The sequence below is a fragment of the Phyllobates terribilis genome, unplaced genomic scaffold (assembly GCF_046119375.1).
Source record: "Phyllobates terribilis strain yellow unplaced genomic scaffold, ASM4611937v1 Scaffold_4__5_contigs__length_816908805, whole genome shotgun sequence".
NCBI classification, from domain to species: domain Eukaryota; kingdom Metazoa; phylum Chordata; class Amphibia; order Anura; family Dendrobatidae; genus Phyllobates; species Phyllobates terribilis.
This window is the reverse complement of record NW_027362764.1, coordinates 536,225,541-536,238,928: the sequence shown is the minus strand read 5'-3', so window position 1 is coordinate 536,238,928 and position 13,388 is coordinate 536,225,541. Positions and strand designations below refer to the sequence as shown.

The 13,388-nt window shown below is 41.5% G+C and overlaps 1 protein-coding gene across 3 annotated transcripts in view; it reads right to left on the bottom strand.

Moving 5' to 3' along the window:
• DIPK1C (divergent protein kinase domain 1C) overlaps nt 1-13,388 on the bottom strand; it is a 265,620-nt gene that overhangs the window by 107,310 nt on the left and 144,922 nt on the right. For 2 of the 3 annotated variants that reach the window (XM_073678950.1, XM_073678949.1), the window contains one exon: nt 3,371-3,891. The exons of the other annotated variant lie outside the window; for it this stretch is intronic. In XM_073678950.1, coding sequence (XP_073535051.1) covers nt 3,697-3,891 — 195 coding nt within the window. In that variant the 3' untranslated portion in view covers nt 3,371-3,696. Of the gene's footprint in view, nt 1-3,370; nt 3,892-13,388 lie in introns of those variants that run through there. 3 annotated transcript variants of the gene reach the window in all.

Here is a 13,388-nt window from a genome sequence, read left to right as displayed (position 1 = left end):
GGAGGGCTGTGCGGCCCTCCAAAGAAATGCCACCCCACACCATTACTGACCCACTGCCAAAACGGTCATGCTGAAGGATGTTGCAGGCAGCAGATCGCTCTCCACGCCGTCTCCAGACTCTGTCATGTCTGTCTCATGTGCTCAGTGTGAATCTGCTTTCATCTGTAAAGAGCACAGGGTGCCGGTGGCGACTTTGCCAATCCTGGTGTTCTGTGGCAAATGCCAAGCGTCCTGGACGGTGTTGGGCTGTGAGCACAACCCCCATCTGTGGATGTCGGGCCCTCATACCACCCTTATGGAGTCGGTTTCTAACCGTTTGTGCGGACACATGCACATTTGTGGCCAACTGGAGGTCATTTTGCAGGGCTCTGGCAGTGCTCCTCCTGTTCCTCCTTGCACAAAGGCGGAGGTAGCAGTCCTGCTGCTGGTTTATTGCCCTCCTACGGCCCCCTCCATGTCTCCTGGTGTACTGGCCTGTCTCCTGGTAGCGCCTCCAGCCTCTGGACACTACGCTGACAGACACAGCAAACCTTCTTGCCACAGCTCGCATTGATGTGCCATCCTGGATGAGCTGCACTACCTGAGCAACTTCTGTGGGTTGTAGAGTCCATCTCATGCTACCACGAGTGTGAAAGCACAACCAACATTCAAAAGTGACCAAAACATCAGCCAGAAAGCATTGGTACTGAGATGTAGTCTGTGGTCCCCACCTGCAGAACCACTCCTTTGTTGAGTGTGTCTTGATAATTGCCAATAATTTCCATCTATTGTCTATTCCATTTGCACAACAGCATGTGAAATTGATTGTCAATCAGTGTTGCTTCCTAAGAGGACAGTTTGATTTCACAGAAGTTTGATTTACTTGGAGTTATATTCTGTTGTTTAATTGTTCCCTTTATTTTTTTGAGCAGTGTACTAAGGTAAGGTATTTAGCATACCTTGAAATTGCCCAAACAGAGCCCACACCTGAATCCAATTGAAAATCTGTGGGTTGACCTGAAGAGTGCTGTACACAAGAGATGCCCTCACAATCAGATTTGGATCTACTGCAAGAAAAAGTGGGCAAAGATTGCCAATTCTAGATGTTGAATGCTTATAGATTCCTAGCCAAAAATGACTGATGGTTGTCATAAATTCAAAGGGTTTTTCAACAAAGTATTAGTTTAATGGTGTGTATATTTATACATCCACATTATTTTAGTTCTTTAATTTTCTTTTTACACCCAAAAATATTTGTTTTTCAATTGAATTGTACAGATTACAAGTAACATTAAAGGTGGAAAAAGTTCTGAAATTATTCTTCTTGGTATGATTTTCTTACATGACAAAAACCTGTCATTTTTACAGGGTGTGTAGACTTTTTATATCCACTGTAGTTGTTAAATGCAATAATAATTGAAGAGAAAAAAACAACAACAATTTGCTATTTATTAGGTTTTCTTTGTCTGGCATTTTGTTTTTGGTAGATCTGGAACAATTCAGTGTAATACATGGTATACAGTTTCTGTAATATTAGCAGTCATTTTGAAGCAAAAACTTTTATATCAATGGTGTATAGTAACAATGAAGACAATATCAAAAACCTAACTTAAATCTGAAAAATAAATGTGTGATAAAAGTGAAATCTAGATATGTTGTAAATGTATATAGAGCTAATTACTAATATCTATGGGAGTTCTGAAGATAGATGAGCCAGTGAATTTCCCAGACTTCAAGTTAGAGATCTCCCATTTTCCTACAAGCTGGGCATCCTACAAGTATTCTCTCTTCATTGTAGCTCTCTGGGTTATAAATGTCTTGTTAGAGTCAATAAATAGGTTCATAGATAGGTGCCCTCTCTATAATCTACAGTGGGGAAAAAATATTTAGTCATCCACCTATTGTTCAAGTTCTCCCACTTAAAAAGATGAGAGAGGCCTGCAATTGACATCATAGGTAGACCTCAACTATGAGAGACAAAATGAGAAAACAAATCCTGAAAATCACATTGTCTGATTTGGAAAGAATTTTTTTCGAATTTTGGTGGAAAATAAGTATTTGGTCAATTACAAACAAGCAAGATTTCTGGCTCTCACAGACCTGTAATTTCTTCTTTAAGAGGCTCCTCTGTCCTCCACTCATTACCTGTAGTACTGGCACCTGTTTGAACTTGTTATCAGTATAAAAGACACCTGTCCGCAACCTCAAACAGTCACACTCCAAACTCCACTATGGTGAAGACCAAAGAACTGTCGAAGGATACCAGAAACAAAATTCTAGCCCTGCACCAGGCTGGGAAGACTAAATCTGCAATAGACAAGCAGCTTGGTGTGAAGAAATCAACTGTGGGAGCAATAATTAGAAAATGGAATGAATACAAGACCACTGATAATCTCCCTCGATCTGGGGCTCAACACAAGATCTCACCCCGTGGGGTCAAAATGATCTCAAGAACGGTGAGCAAAAATCCCTGAACCACACGGGGGGGACCTAGTGAATGACCTGCAGAGAGCTGGGACCAACATTACACAGGCTACCATCAGTAACACACTATGCTGCCAGGGACTCAGATCCTGCAGTGCCAGACGTGTCCCCCTGCTTAAGCCATTACATGTCTGGGCCCGTCTGAAGTTTGCCAGAGAGCATTTAGATGATCCAGTATTGGGAGAATGTCATATGGTCATATGAAACCAAAGTAGAACTGTTTGGTAGAAATGCAACTCGTCATGTTTGGAGGAGAAATAATGCTGAGTTGTATCTAAAGAACACCATACCTACTGGGAAGCATGAGGGTGGCAACATTATGCTTTGGGGCTGTTTCTCTGCCAAGGGACCGGGACGACTGATCCGTGTACATGAAATAATGAATGGGGCCATGTATTGTGAGATTTTGAGTGCAAACCTCCTTCCATCAGCAAGGGCATTGAAGATGAAACGTGGCTGGGTCTTTCAGCATGACAATGATCCCAAGCACACAGCCAGGGCAATGAAGGAGTGGCTTCGTAAGTAGCATTTCAAGGTCCTGGAGTGGCCTAGCCAGTCTCCAGATCTAAACCCAATAGAAAACCTTTGGAGGGAGTTGAAAGTCCATGTTGCCCAGCGACAGCCCCAAAACATCACTGCTCTAGAGAAGATCTGCATGGAGGAATGGGCCAACATACTAGCAACAGTGTGTGCCAACCTTGTGAAGACTTACAGAAAACGTTTGACCTCTGTCATTGCCAAAAAAGGACATATAACAAAATATTGAGATGAACTTTTGTAATTGACCAAATACTTATTTTCCACCAAAATTTGAAAAAAAAATTCTTTCCAAATCAGACAATATGATTTTCAGGATTTGTTTTCTCATTTTGTCTCTCATAGTTGAGGTCTACCTATGATGTCAATTACAGGTCTCTCTCATCTTTTTAAGTGGGAGAACTTGCACAATTGGTGGCTGACTAAATACTTTTTTTCCCCACTGTAGCCCTACTTGACAAAACTAAACCTAACTGGGGCTATAGTCCACATCATTGCCCAGTCTATATCAATTGACATGTCTAGGATGTTTCCATTTAAAATATTTTGCTGGTAGATTTCAATAAATCGGTAATAACTATGTAAGATTCACAGTTTTCCAATAACACTGATTTATTTTAATGTCTTGTGCCTTTAAATCTAGAAAATAATTCCAACATCACATGGCCATTCTCTGGTCATATCACGCTGCAGAGTTCACACATTTCCTCTCTGTAACTGTTTTTGACTCAATTGTAGTAATGAATACAAGTCCGAAAAGAGTGATTCCATATTTGTAGATTGAGCACATTTCTGCACAGCCTTATGTAATTCAGCTTTAAAGGGAAAGGGATGCACAGACCCCATAATACTAAGAGTAAACCAGCGCCGGAATATCTTGTCACAGATGACCTAGAAGAAGAAAAATATAATACATTATGTTCTGAAAAAAAAGGGGCAAACACGTACAATCATTCATTTTTATAACCTCTCCTTCAGAACAACCCATAGCAGCGTTTGTAACATAACAACTTTTGTTATTTTTGTCCTTCCTTTCTTTGAGATGGATGGGATATCCATAAACTAAATTTTTCACAAATGTAAGGTTTTAGTTTATAATCTAATAACAAGGTGTCATCGGGCAGTATAAAATTGTTTGCTGACATTTTTTTATTGTAAGATAGTTCCTAGGAGTATTCTTGAGTGCTGTCTTTCATCAAAAACTTTCATCAGACTTAAAGGGAACCTGTCATCAGGATTTTGCTAAGTAAACTACAGACATTGTCATTTTGGGGCTGTTACACTGATTAATATGATACCTGATGTGAAGAAATCCTTTTTTTGGTTCTTGTGTAATCAGTGTTTGCAGTTTTGAATTAATGATATGCTCGTGCTCTGGGGTGGGACTGTAGGCAGGGTCTTATCCTGGTGCTCTAGGCCAGATCAGCAAGAAAAGACCTGCCCAGAGGCCTTCCCCGAAGCACAAGTATGTTCCTCATCATAGACACAGAGAGAGAGAGACAGACACAAAGAGAGAGAGAAAGATAGACACAGATAGAGACAGCCACAGAGAGACAGACACAGAGAGACTGACACAGAGAGACAGACACAGAGAGACAGACACAGAACGAGAGCGACAGACCCAGAGAGACAGACAGACAGAGAGGCAGGCACAGACATAGAGAAAAAGATACAGAGAAAGCAACAAACAGAAACAGAGCGACAGACACAGAGAGACAGGCAGCGAGACCTCTCTCTGTCTCTATCTGTCGCTATCTCTTTCTGTGTCTGTCTCTCTGTGTCTGTCTCTCTCTCTTAGTCTGTCTGTCTTTCTGTGTCTGTCTGTCTCTCTCTGTGCCTGTCTCTCTCTGTGTCTGTCTCTCACTCTATGTCTGTCTCTCACTTTCTGTCTTTGTCTCTCTGTGTGTCTCTGTCTCTCTCTCTCTATGTCTGACTCTGTGTGTGTCTGTCTCTCTCTGTCTGTCTCTCTCTGTGTCTGTCTCTCTATGTCTGTCTTTCTCTCTGTCTCTCTCTCTGTCTCTCTCTGTGTCTGTCTCTCACTTTCTGTATCTCTGTCTCTCTCTGTCTCTCTGTGTCTGTCTGTATCTCTCTGTGCCTGTCTCTCTCTGTGTCTGTCTCTCTCTCTGTACATATGGATCACGGCACTCCTGGAGTAGGTGCATAAGTAGGGTCCAAAACAAATGATGTATAATGTAGAAACTTTACATTCATAAATATGTTTCATAGATTTTTTAATTGTATTTGCAGTCACACAAGTAGAGAAATAAAGCAAACGTTTCGGTCATAAACAGGACCTTCATCAGTGTACTCCGACTGCACAGGTGGAAAAGGGGGAAGAGAAAGAAGAACTCAGTGTCCAAAAGAACATTACTCACAGTCCTGGAGAGAAAAAAGGTATGATGGTATCAGTGAACACGGTATCCACTGTTTGTTCCTGTGTGGATACCGAGTTCACTGATACCATCATACCTTTTTTCTCTCCAGAACTGCCCATTTGAACCAGCGATGGATGCCGCGTTCTCTGCCCTGCCGCGTTCTCTTGTCCTGCTATCTGATTTACTTCTCTTATTGAACACTGAGTCCTTCTCCTCCTCTCTCTTACTTTATCTTCAGCAGTCGGTACACTGATGAAGGTCGTGTAGAACGAAACGTCTGTTGTTACCATCTATGGACTGCAATGAAAATGTATAAAATTTCCATCCTTCCGAGTGCCAAGTTTTTATCGTTTCTCTCTCAGTGTCTGTCTCTATGATGAGGAACATACTTGTGCTTCGGGGAAGGCCTCTGGGCAGGTCTTTTCTTGGTGATCTGGCCTAGAGCACCAGGATAAGACCCTGCCTGCAGTCCTGCCCCGGAGCACGGGCATATCTTTAACTCAAAACTGCAAACACGAATTACACAAGAACCACAAGATGGATTTGTTCACCTCAGGTATCATTTTAATCAGTGTAACAGTTAAAACCTGACAATGCCTGTAGTTTACTTAGCAAAATCCTGATGACAGGTTTCCTTTAATCTGGAAATTTCTAAATGTATTTCAAGAGGGAGCTTTACCTATTTTAGAGTACAACCTTAAGGAAAATAGTGACTGCAAAGGCCACTGCCTTCTCAGTGGTGGCAATGCTGGATCTCAGAACCCTTATGTACATTTGAAAACGCTGTATTTTTTATATTAAAGCTTATAACTTTAATAAGTTTGGTCTTTGTATGCTCTTAAGACTCCATAGCCTTTCAGGGAGTGTGTGACCTTTTTGATTGTCAGACAGTAGCATATTTCGGGGACTCATCACCCCATGTATTTGATGAGTGGTGGCAGTGTCTTGTGTAGCCGGAATGTGTAGACTTTGTCGGGGTGTGATTAATGCTCACTTTATAGCCTATAACAGAGGTTGAGTGCAATACTGAGTGCCTGGATAAATTAACCCGTGCTGGGGACCCCACATCACGTGCTGAGACGTGTGTAAGTGACACTAAGCTTTAGGAGTACCACTGAGAATTACTCATTAATTAATATTTTCGGCCACTTCTGACACAATGTTGTTTTTAGCCCACAAAACAGTTATCAGGGTGTACACCCTAATGAAAAACCTGGTGCTTATCGTAAATTACTCCAATGTTAAAAAAGCTCATCTATTAATCTGCTCTCTGTAATCGCAAAAAGAATCATGAATTCAACAGGTATCTTAAAGAATATCTGAGTAGGCTCCAAAATGATAAACTGACACCATCATTTTTATTAATTCATTAGACTTGTAAGGGGAATGTTTGGTGGTGGTGTGCATTTTTAAGAATAAAAGACAGTGGCTTTTGGTGGTAGTGTGATTTTCATCTCAGGGATGCCAAAAGGAATGCAGACGTGCACCGGAGTCTCATCAATAACAGCTCTACTCATGAAGAGGCAATAAGTGTGATGACTACAGAGTAGTGTTGAGCCAACTTGCTCGGATAACGTGCTATCTGAGCATGCTCAGGTGTTATCCGAGTATCTTCGGCGTGCTCTGCTAACATGTTTGACTCCCCGCGGCTGCATGTTTTGCGGCGGTAGAAAGCCACACCACATGCGCGGATTGCCTGTTTTTTAGGAAATTCGCTCACCACTACTACAGAGTCTTACAAGAGGCAATGTGCTTGGTGGTTTCCACAATCTCACAAGAGGCAAAGTCTTTGTATAAACAGAAGTAGACAGCTGGTATTAACTGGATTGGCACTTGCGATATTTTACATAACGTGTTGGCAATCTCCTCAGCAGCTCCTTATTTACTCGTGTACAGTCTGTATCACTCTCAGGGAGGCACAGCACACTTTCTAAGTTCTGATTTAAGCCCCTTTTCACTTACCTTTCTTTGCAGTGATGCACTGCAGCAGTTAGTCTGGTTATCTTGTGCATACCTGTTGCCTACTCTCACAGTTTCCCCAGGTCAGGCCCTTACACTAATGCAGTAGTCTGCCATCTCTGACCTAGCATTCTTCTTCACAGTCAGGTAAGTGTCAGACTACAGGTTACCTGATGTGTGGCTACCTTCTTACCACTATAGGTTGCTGAACTTTGCTTATCGGCTGATGCACTCTTACCTCAAAGAAATAAGCCTTTCTGCTCCCCTCTTTGGTAACAATCCTCACCCTCTCTATTTATAACGTTTGTATTGCAGTTGGACTGCTGTTTTGCAGTTTTGCATGCCCACACTTGCTAGCTAACTGTAGTGCAGGTAACTCGCTGCTGCTGCTAAGCTCTATCCATCCTGCCTGTCTGCATGTTTTTGATCTTTCCCAGGAGGAAACTGGAATTGGTTATTGTGGGATCCTGTCACCAGAAAAAATGCTATTAACGTGTAGATATGGGGTTAATCTGCAGGTTAATAGCGTTATTAACCTGCCCAGCACCCACACTTAGCTGAACGCTGCTGGGAGAACATTAACTTTATTCCCCTTGCAGCATTCCAGTTTCAGTCACGGGGGCGGGGGCGCCGTGGGTTCAGTCACCCACCACTCTGAGTATACAGAGCTGAGGCTGTATCCGCGCCGCCAGCCCTGACTGACTCTTGCTTTGCATTGGGGCCGGCTGTCAGTCAAGGCCGGTCTAACACCTTAGACATTCTCCTCTTACAAACAGCATCCTTCCTAGGAAATACCCAACAAGGACTACCTCTCACGTGATAGTCACTCAATTCTATCACTCATGCAATGTTTCTCATTTTGTCGCACATCCATCACAACACATATAAATGTCAGTAATAAACATCAGACACCAGATAGATCTGAAATAAATAAACTGAAATGACGCAATACTAACAATAGCACATTGCAGAAGGTACACGCATAATGTATCAAATGACATGGAATAACAAGAACCAACCTAGATAACCACCACAACATGGTTAATAGTAACCCATATGAAACAGTAAAGAATATTTTAGTTTTGGACAGCTAAAACATAACAGTGGAGTTCAGGTGGCATAAGCACTTGAAATTTTTGTAAGAGGATGGCAAAATAATTATGAACGCTCTTACAAACACGTTCAGTTATAAGTGGTGGTGTTATACCATATTAGTTTTGAAAAAACAATTATAAAAACACACGGAAAAACTGAATTGAGAATTTTAGTTTGAGAAGTGCCAAGCTGCAATGATATTTTTCAACTGGAGAACAATGCAGACCGTAGAGTCAAGAACTGGTCTGTCATATGATCCTGACCCCAGTGCCAAGTACCAGTCATATGGCTCTTAGCCTGGTGTCAGCTGCCAGTGATGTGGTTCTGACCCTGTTGCCAAAATTCTATAAAGCTATGACATCCCTGCTGTCATTGGTTGACCAAAGCATCTACAGCTGTCAACAGCTGAGAAGCCATATACAGGTGGTCTGAAAGTAATATGTTTCCTAAGCTACTGAATGGTGCTTGCATTGTTAAAACATGAGTATATGACATGCATTTATAATGAGACATCACACACAACCAGCAATAAATAACAAGCATTTGGTTATAAAGAGATAAAGAAAAATCATAGTAATACAGGCAATCACTACATAATGACAATCACTACATAAAACTCGACCTTTATGTTAATTGCTATTTAAACCTCTCATATTCCAAAACAAATTATCAAAAGTAATATCAAGAAATTATTCTCCATGTCAGACTCATCACTGTCCTGTCAAAAGCAGGATGGCCACCCCAAAAGGAGCAAGCCCTCTCCAGAACCTGTCTGTTATACTTCATAGTCACTCTGTAGTTACCCAATTTGCCTGGGCTACATGGTGACATGTTCTGCGTGACAGCAGTTCTCTGAAAAGTTGTGCAACCAAAACATTTATGCGACTTGCTGTCATGTGACTATTTTAGAGATGTAAAGGAGGAACGTTTCTCCTTGTAGAAAGTGCCAGGCCATTGTAAGGAGATATGTAGGCCATGAAATGCTCCTCAGGAAATCTAAATAAGTGGTGCTAAAGTTCAAGTCTTCTTCCTCTCTGAAAAAGCTATTTGCATGTTTAAATGGCCAGAGGAGCAATTCATGACCTATAAGTCTCCATACGCCGCTTTGCACACTCCATAGGGAGAAACATTCCCCCTTAGAACCTCAGTCAGAGGCTTTAAACCTAGACAAATCAGACCTCCTGCTTTGCACTGATGAAAGGCAAACACCCTGAAATGTGTTTGGAAATGGAGTGTCTGGTTTGGCTTTTTATACAAGTCATGTGGAAAGGCTCTCTAAAGGTTGGTATTTACAGAAATGATCATACAAGAACAACAGGAACAGCTATAAGAACACGTAAACACCTCAATAGTCGCACTCGAATAAATCCATATTTGTATTAGTTGTCTTGTGTAATCGAAGAGCTTATAAAACATTATAACTTAGATGCATCTGATGAATGGATGCTCATTTGGTCACAGGAAAGCAGTACTGTAGTTTCAAATCATGATAGAAGATTAAAGGGACTGTCCAATTTTGGGACAGTCTCTCTATGTGATTGCAAATTGTCAATATTACAAATGTGAATGTGGGGGTGGTGGGGTCATTTGACAACATATATGCGTTTTTCATACTTGTGGTCATGTGTCTAATAGACTAGTATGACTGCTCTCAATTCACTTCTGTTGAGAGTAGGCGAATGCATCTAGTCAACACAAGACCACATGGATGCAAATCGCATACATACAGTCACGTGACCACCTGTTCGCACCCGGAACAATGCGTAATCATGAAAGCATTCCCTCCGCACACTGTCACAATTCAGCATTCTGGAGTCACATAGAGTGACTGCAGACTTTTGTTCCAAGACTGGACAGCCAGTTAAATGCATACAAACATATCCAGTACTCAGTATTCACGAAGGTTATATGCAGATGTTATGTGGTGGTTACAGTACCTGTGCTTCTATGCATTGTGGCAGTGCAGCTCCAGTGTGACATATCTATGTCATTAAAATGTAAGATTTCAGCTAAGAACTACTATGTTACGACAGTGGCCAGACGACAGAGACATTTTTTTATTGTTGTGTTGTGATAATCTTCTTTTGCGTTGCATGAAAATAATAGACCGGTTTGTGGCCATTTTTATAGATAATCCACCATATTGCTGTGAATGTTCTTTTTGTGCAAATCATTTAATACTGAAGAGAGTGATCCCATTAGCTAAACTGCCCAACGGTGTACAGTACAGACCAAAAGTTTGGACACACCTTCTCATTTAAAGATTTTTCTGTATTTTCATGACTATGAAAATTGTACATTCACACTGAAGGCATCAAAACTATGAATTAACACATGTGGAATTATATACTTAACAAAAAAGTATGAAACAACTGAAAATATGTCTTATATTCTAGGTTCTTCAAAGTAGCCACCTTTTGCTTTGATGACTGCTTTGCACACTCTTGGCATTCTCTTGATGAGCTTCAAGAGGTAGAATTTAAAAGGTTAAGTGTGCACTATTCTACCAGTAAGACAGTCAGGGCAGGGCTCAACTGGGGGAAAGCCTGGAATGCACCTGCTCACCCTCCTGTAGGGTCTGAGAGCATTAAAAGAAAGGATTTCCTCACCAGTTGGAGTGAGACACACTCACAGGATAGACATACACAGGACAATGTTGTGCCTCAAAGATGTCAGCGCCATAATAAGCTAGCAGTGGGGTGACTAAATTCTTGCTGTTAAGGTTGCACCCTCCTAGGGTTAGATAGGGCCACATTAGAGCAATAAATCTCCAGCATGAGTGGCAGTTAAAGGGGTATTCCCATCTCCAAGATCCTATCCCAATATCTAGTAGGTGTAATAATAATAATATTAGCAAATACCTCCAATTAGAAATGTAGTATAGTATTTTTGATTCGCTATATCTCTTTCCTTATGTGAAGGCATTGCAGGACCTTAGGTATCCATAGTTACGTCCACTGATAAAGTGACAGTTAATTAGCTTGCTGCTAGTGGTGATAACCATGGATACATAAGGTCCTGTATTGCCTGCACATGAGGTAAGTGGCATAGCGAATCAAAAATACTATACTGCATTTCTAATTGGAGGTATTTGCTAATATTTTTATTATTACACTTACTACATATTGGGATAGGATCTTGAAGATGGGAATACCCCTTTAACTTTGTTTGTGGGAAAACCCCTTTAAGATTTCTGCTAGGTTGAAGAAACCAGCACACCTGTTCACTTGAGAGTCCGCAGCAGAGGGGAGTGGTGAGGCCTATACTAATTTGTGACGACACCAGCAAGGGCAAAGAGATTGCCACCTGAGAGGAGTGAGGAGACACACCAGAGGAGTCTAGAAACTTATGCCTGGGTGTGAAGAAGAGTCATTAGGATTTCACCCCCTACACCTCCCAAAAGAAGAAATTATTTATAGGCGCATATAGCTTTTTCAAAGACAAGTCCAAAAATCCCTTTCCATGGCCAGCCTACTCTTCTATTGCTGAGAAATCAGTGTTTGAATTGTTATACAAATGAGACTAAAGAGCTAATGTAGATCAGAAGTCATTGTCACTCCAGCTCTATTCCCCATTCAGCTCCTGCTTCTCCAGAATGTCCAGCCCCCTCATCCATAAAACCCAGTTGCACATCAAATGAATTCTTAAAGGAGTTGTCCACTACTAGGACAACTCCTTCTCATACCCCATGCTTGGCTTCGATAAAATAAAAAAACCTATACTTACCTCCCGTGCCAGTGCCGGACCTGAGGTGTCTGCACTCACTCTCCCGGGGCTCTCGTGCAGTGTTGTGACACGTGACCCCGGTGTCCAATCAGCGCTGGCGTCACAGTCTCCGTACGAACTGAACATGAAGAGGAAGTCAGACAGCAGCCCAGACTTCCTCTTCATGCTCAATTCGACAGGAGGCGGGGACAGTGACACCAGCGCTGATTGGGCAGTGGGGTCACGTGTCACAACACTGCATGAGAGCCCCAGGAAGAGCGAGTGCCGACACCGCGGGAACGGCGCCAACACGGGACATGAAAATAGGCTTTTTTATTTTATCGGGGTCAAATGTGGGGTATATCAAGGGGTTCTCCTAGTAGTGGACAACCCCCTTAAGCTCACAGGCAGCAGAGATTTACATCAATAAATTACAAGTTAGAGTCTTTTTCCACAAATCTTTATATCAGTCAGTTCAGTTCCTCCTGTAAAGATTGGTCTGTTTGTAAGTATAACAGTTTCCCTTTAAGACAGTTTACATTTATTACTTTGCAGCCAGATAGTTCATCTTCCTGATGGAGCCTACCTTGCTTCTTACATTCTTTGTTCTATTACCTTTTCTTTTATTCCCAAACATGTTGATTTTATATGTTGTCATCCTTCCCTGCTAGCCCTCATTAATTAAAACTCGCTCAATTAAAACGACATGTTTAAGTACCAACACCTCGCCCTAAAGGGAAGCGTCAATCAATAATCCTTTACATAAAAGCCAGGATTAATATCCGTACACCGTGACACATTTAGGCCATGACGTCTTACTGCTAAGCCATGCTCTTTTTCATTCTAACCATCCCCCTTTCTTAAAGGAGAAGGTATCTAAAACACTAAATAAATATGGTGGAAGGCTTATATGCCAGTTTTTCTTGTAATGTTTGTCTTATGCAACATAAAGAGGTTGTCCCCTTTTAGATACTCTTGCTTACTGGAGATGGAGAGTAAAGCGTGTTTTGTTTTGTTCCTGGGGACCAGAGTTATCTATAAGGGTACAAACCCTTTAACACTTCTTCAGCTGATTTCTGAGGCTCTAACACTGTTTTCAGACTATATTTGAAGTACGTTTTAAATAAAAGTTGTGTGTTTTTCTAGCCATCCATTTCAATAATTGCAGGTGCAGAGGTGTCTATTACAACATTTGGCAAACCAGCCTCACAATATTCTTCAATGAGTTTTAACAGTGACCCTTATGTACACTTG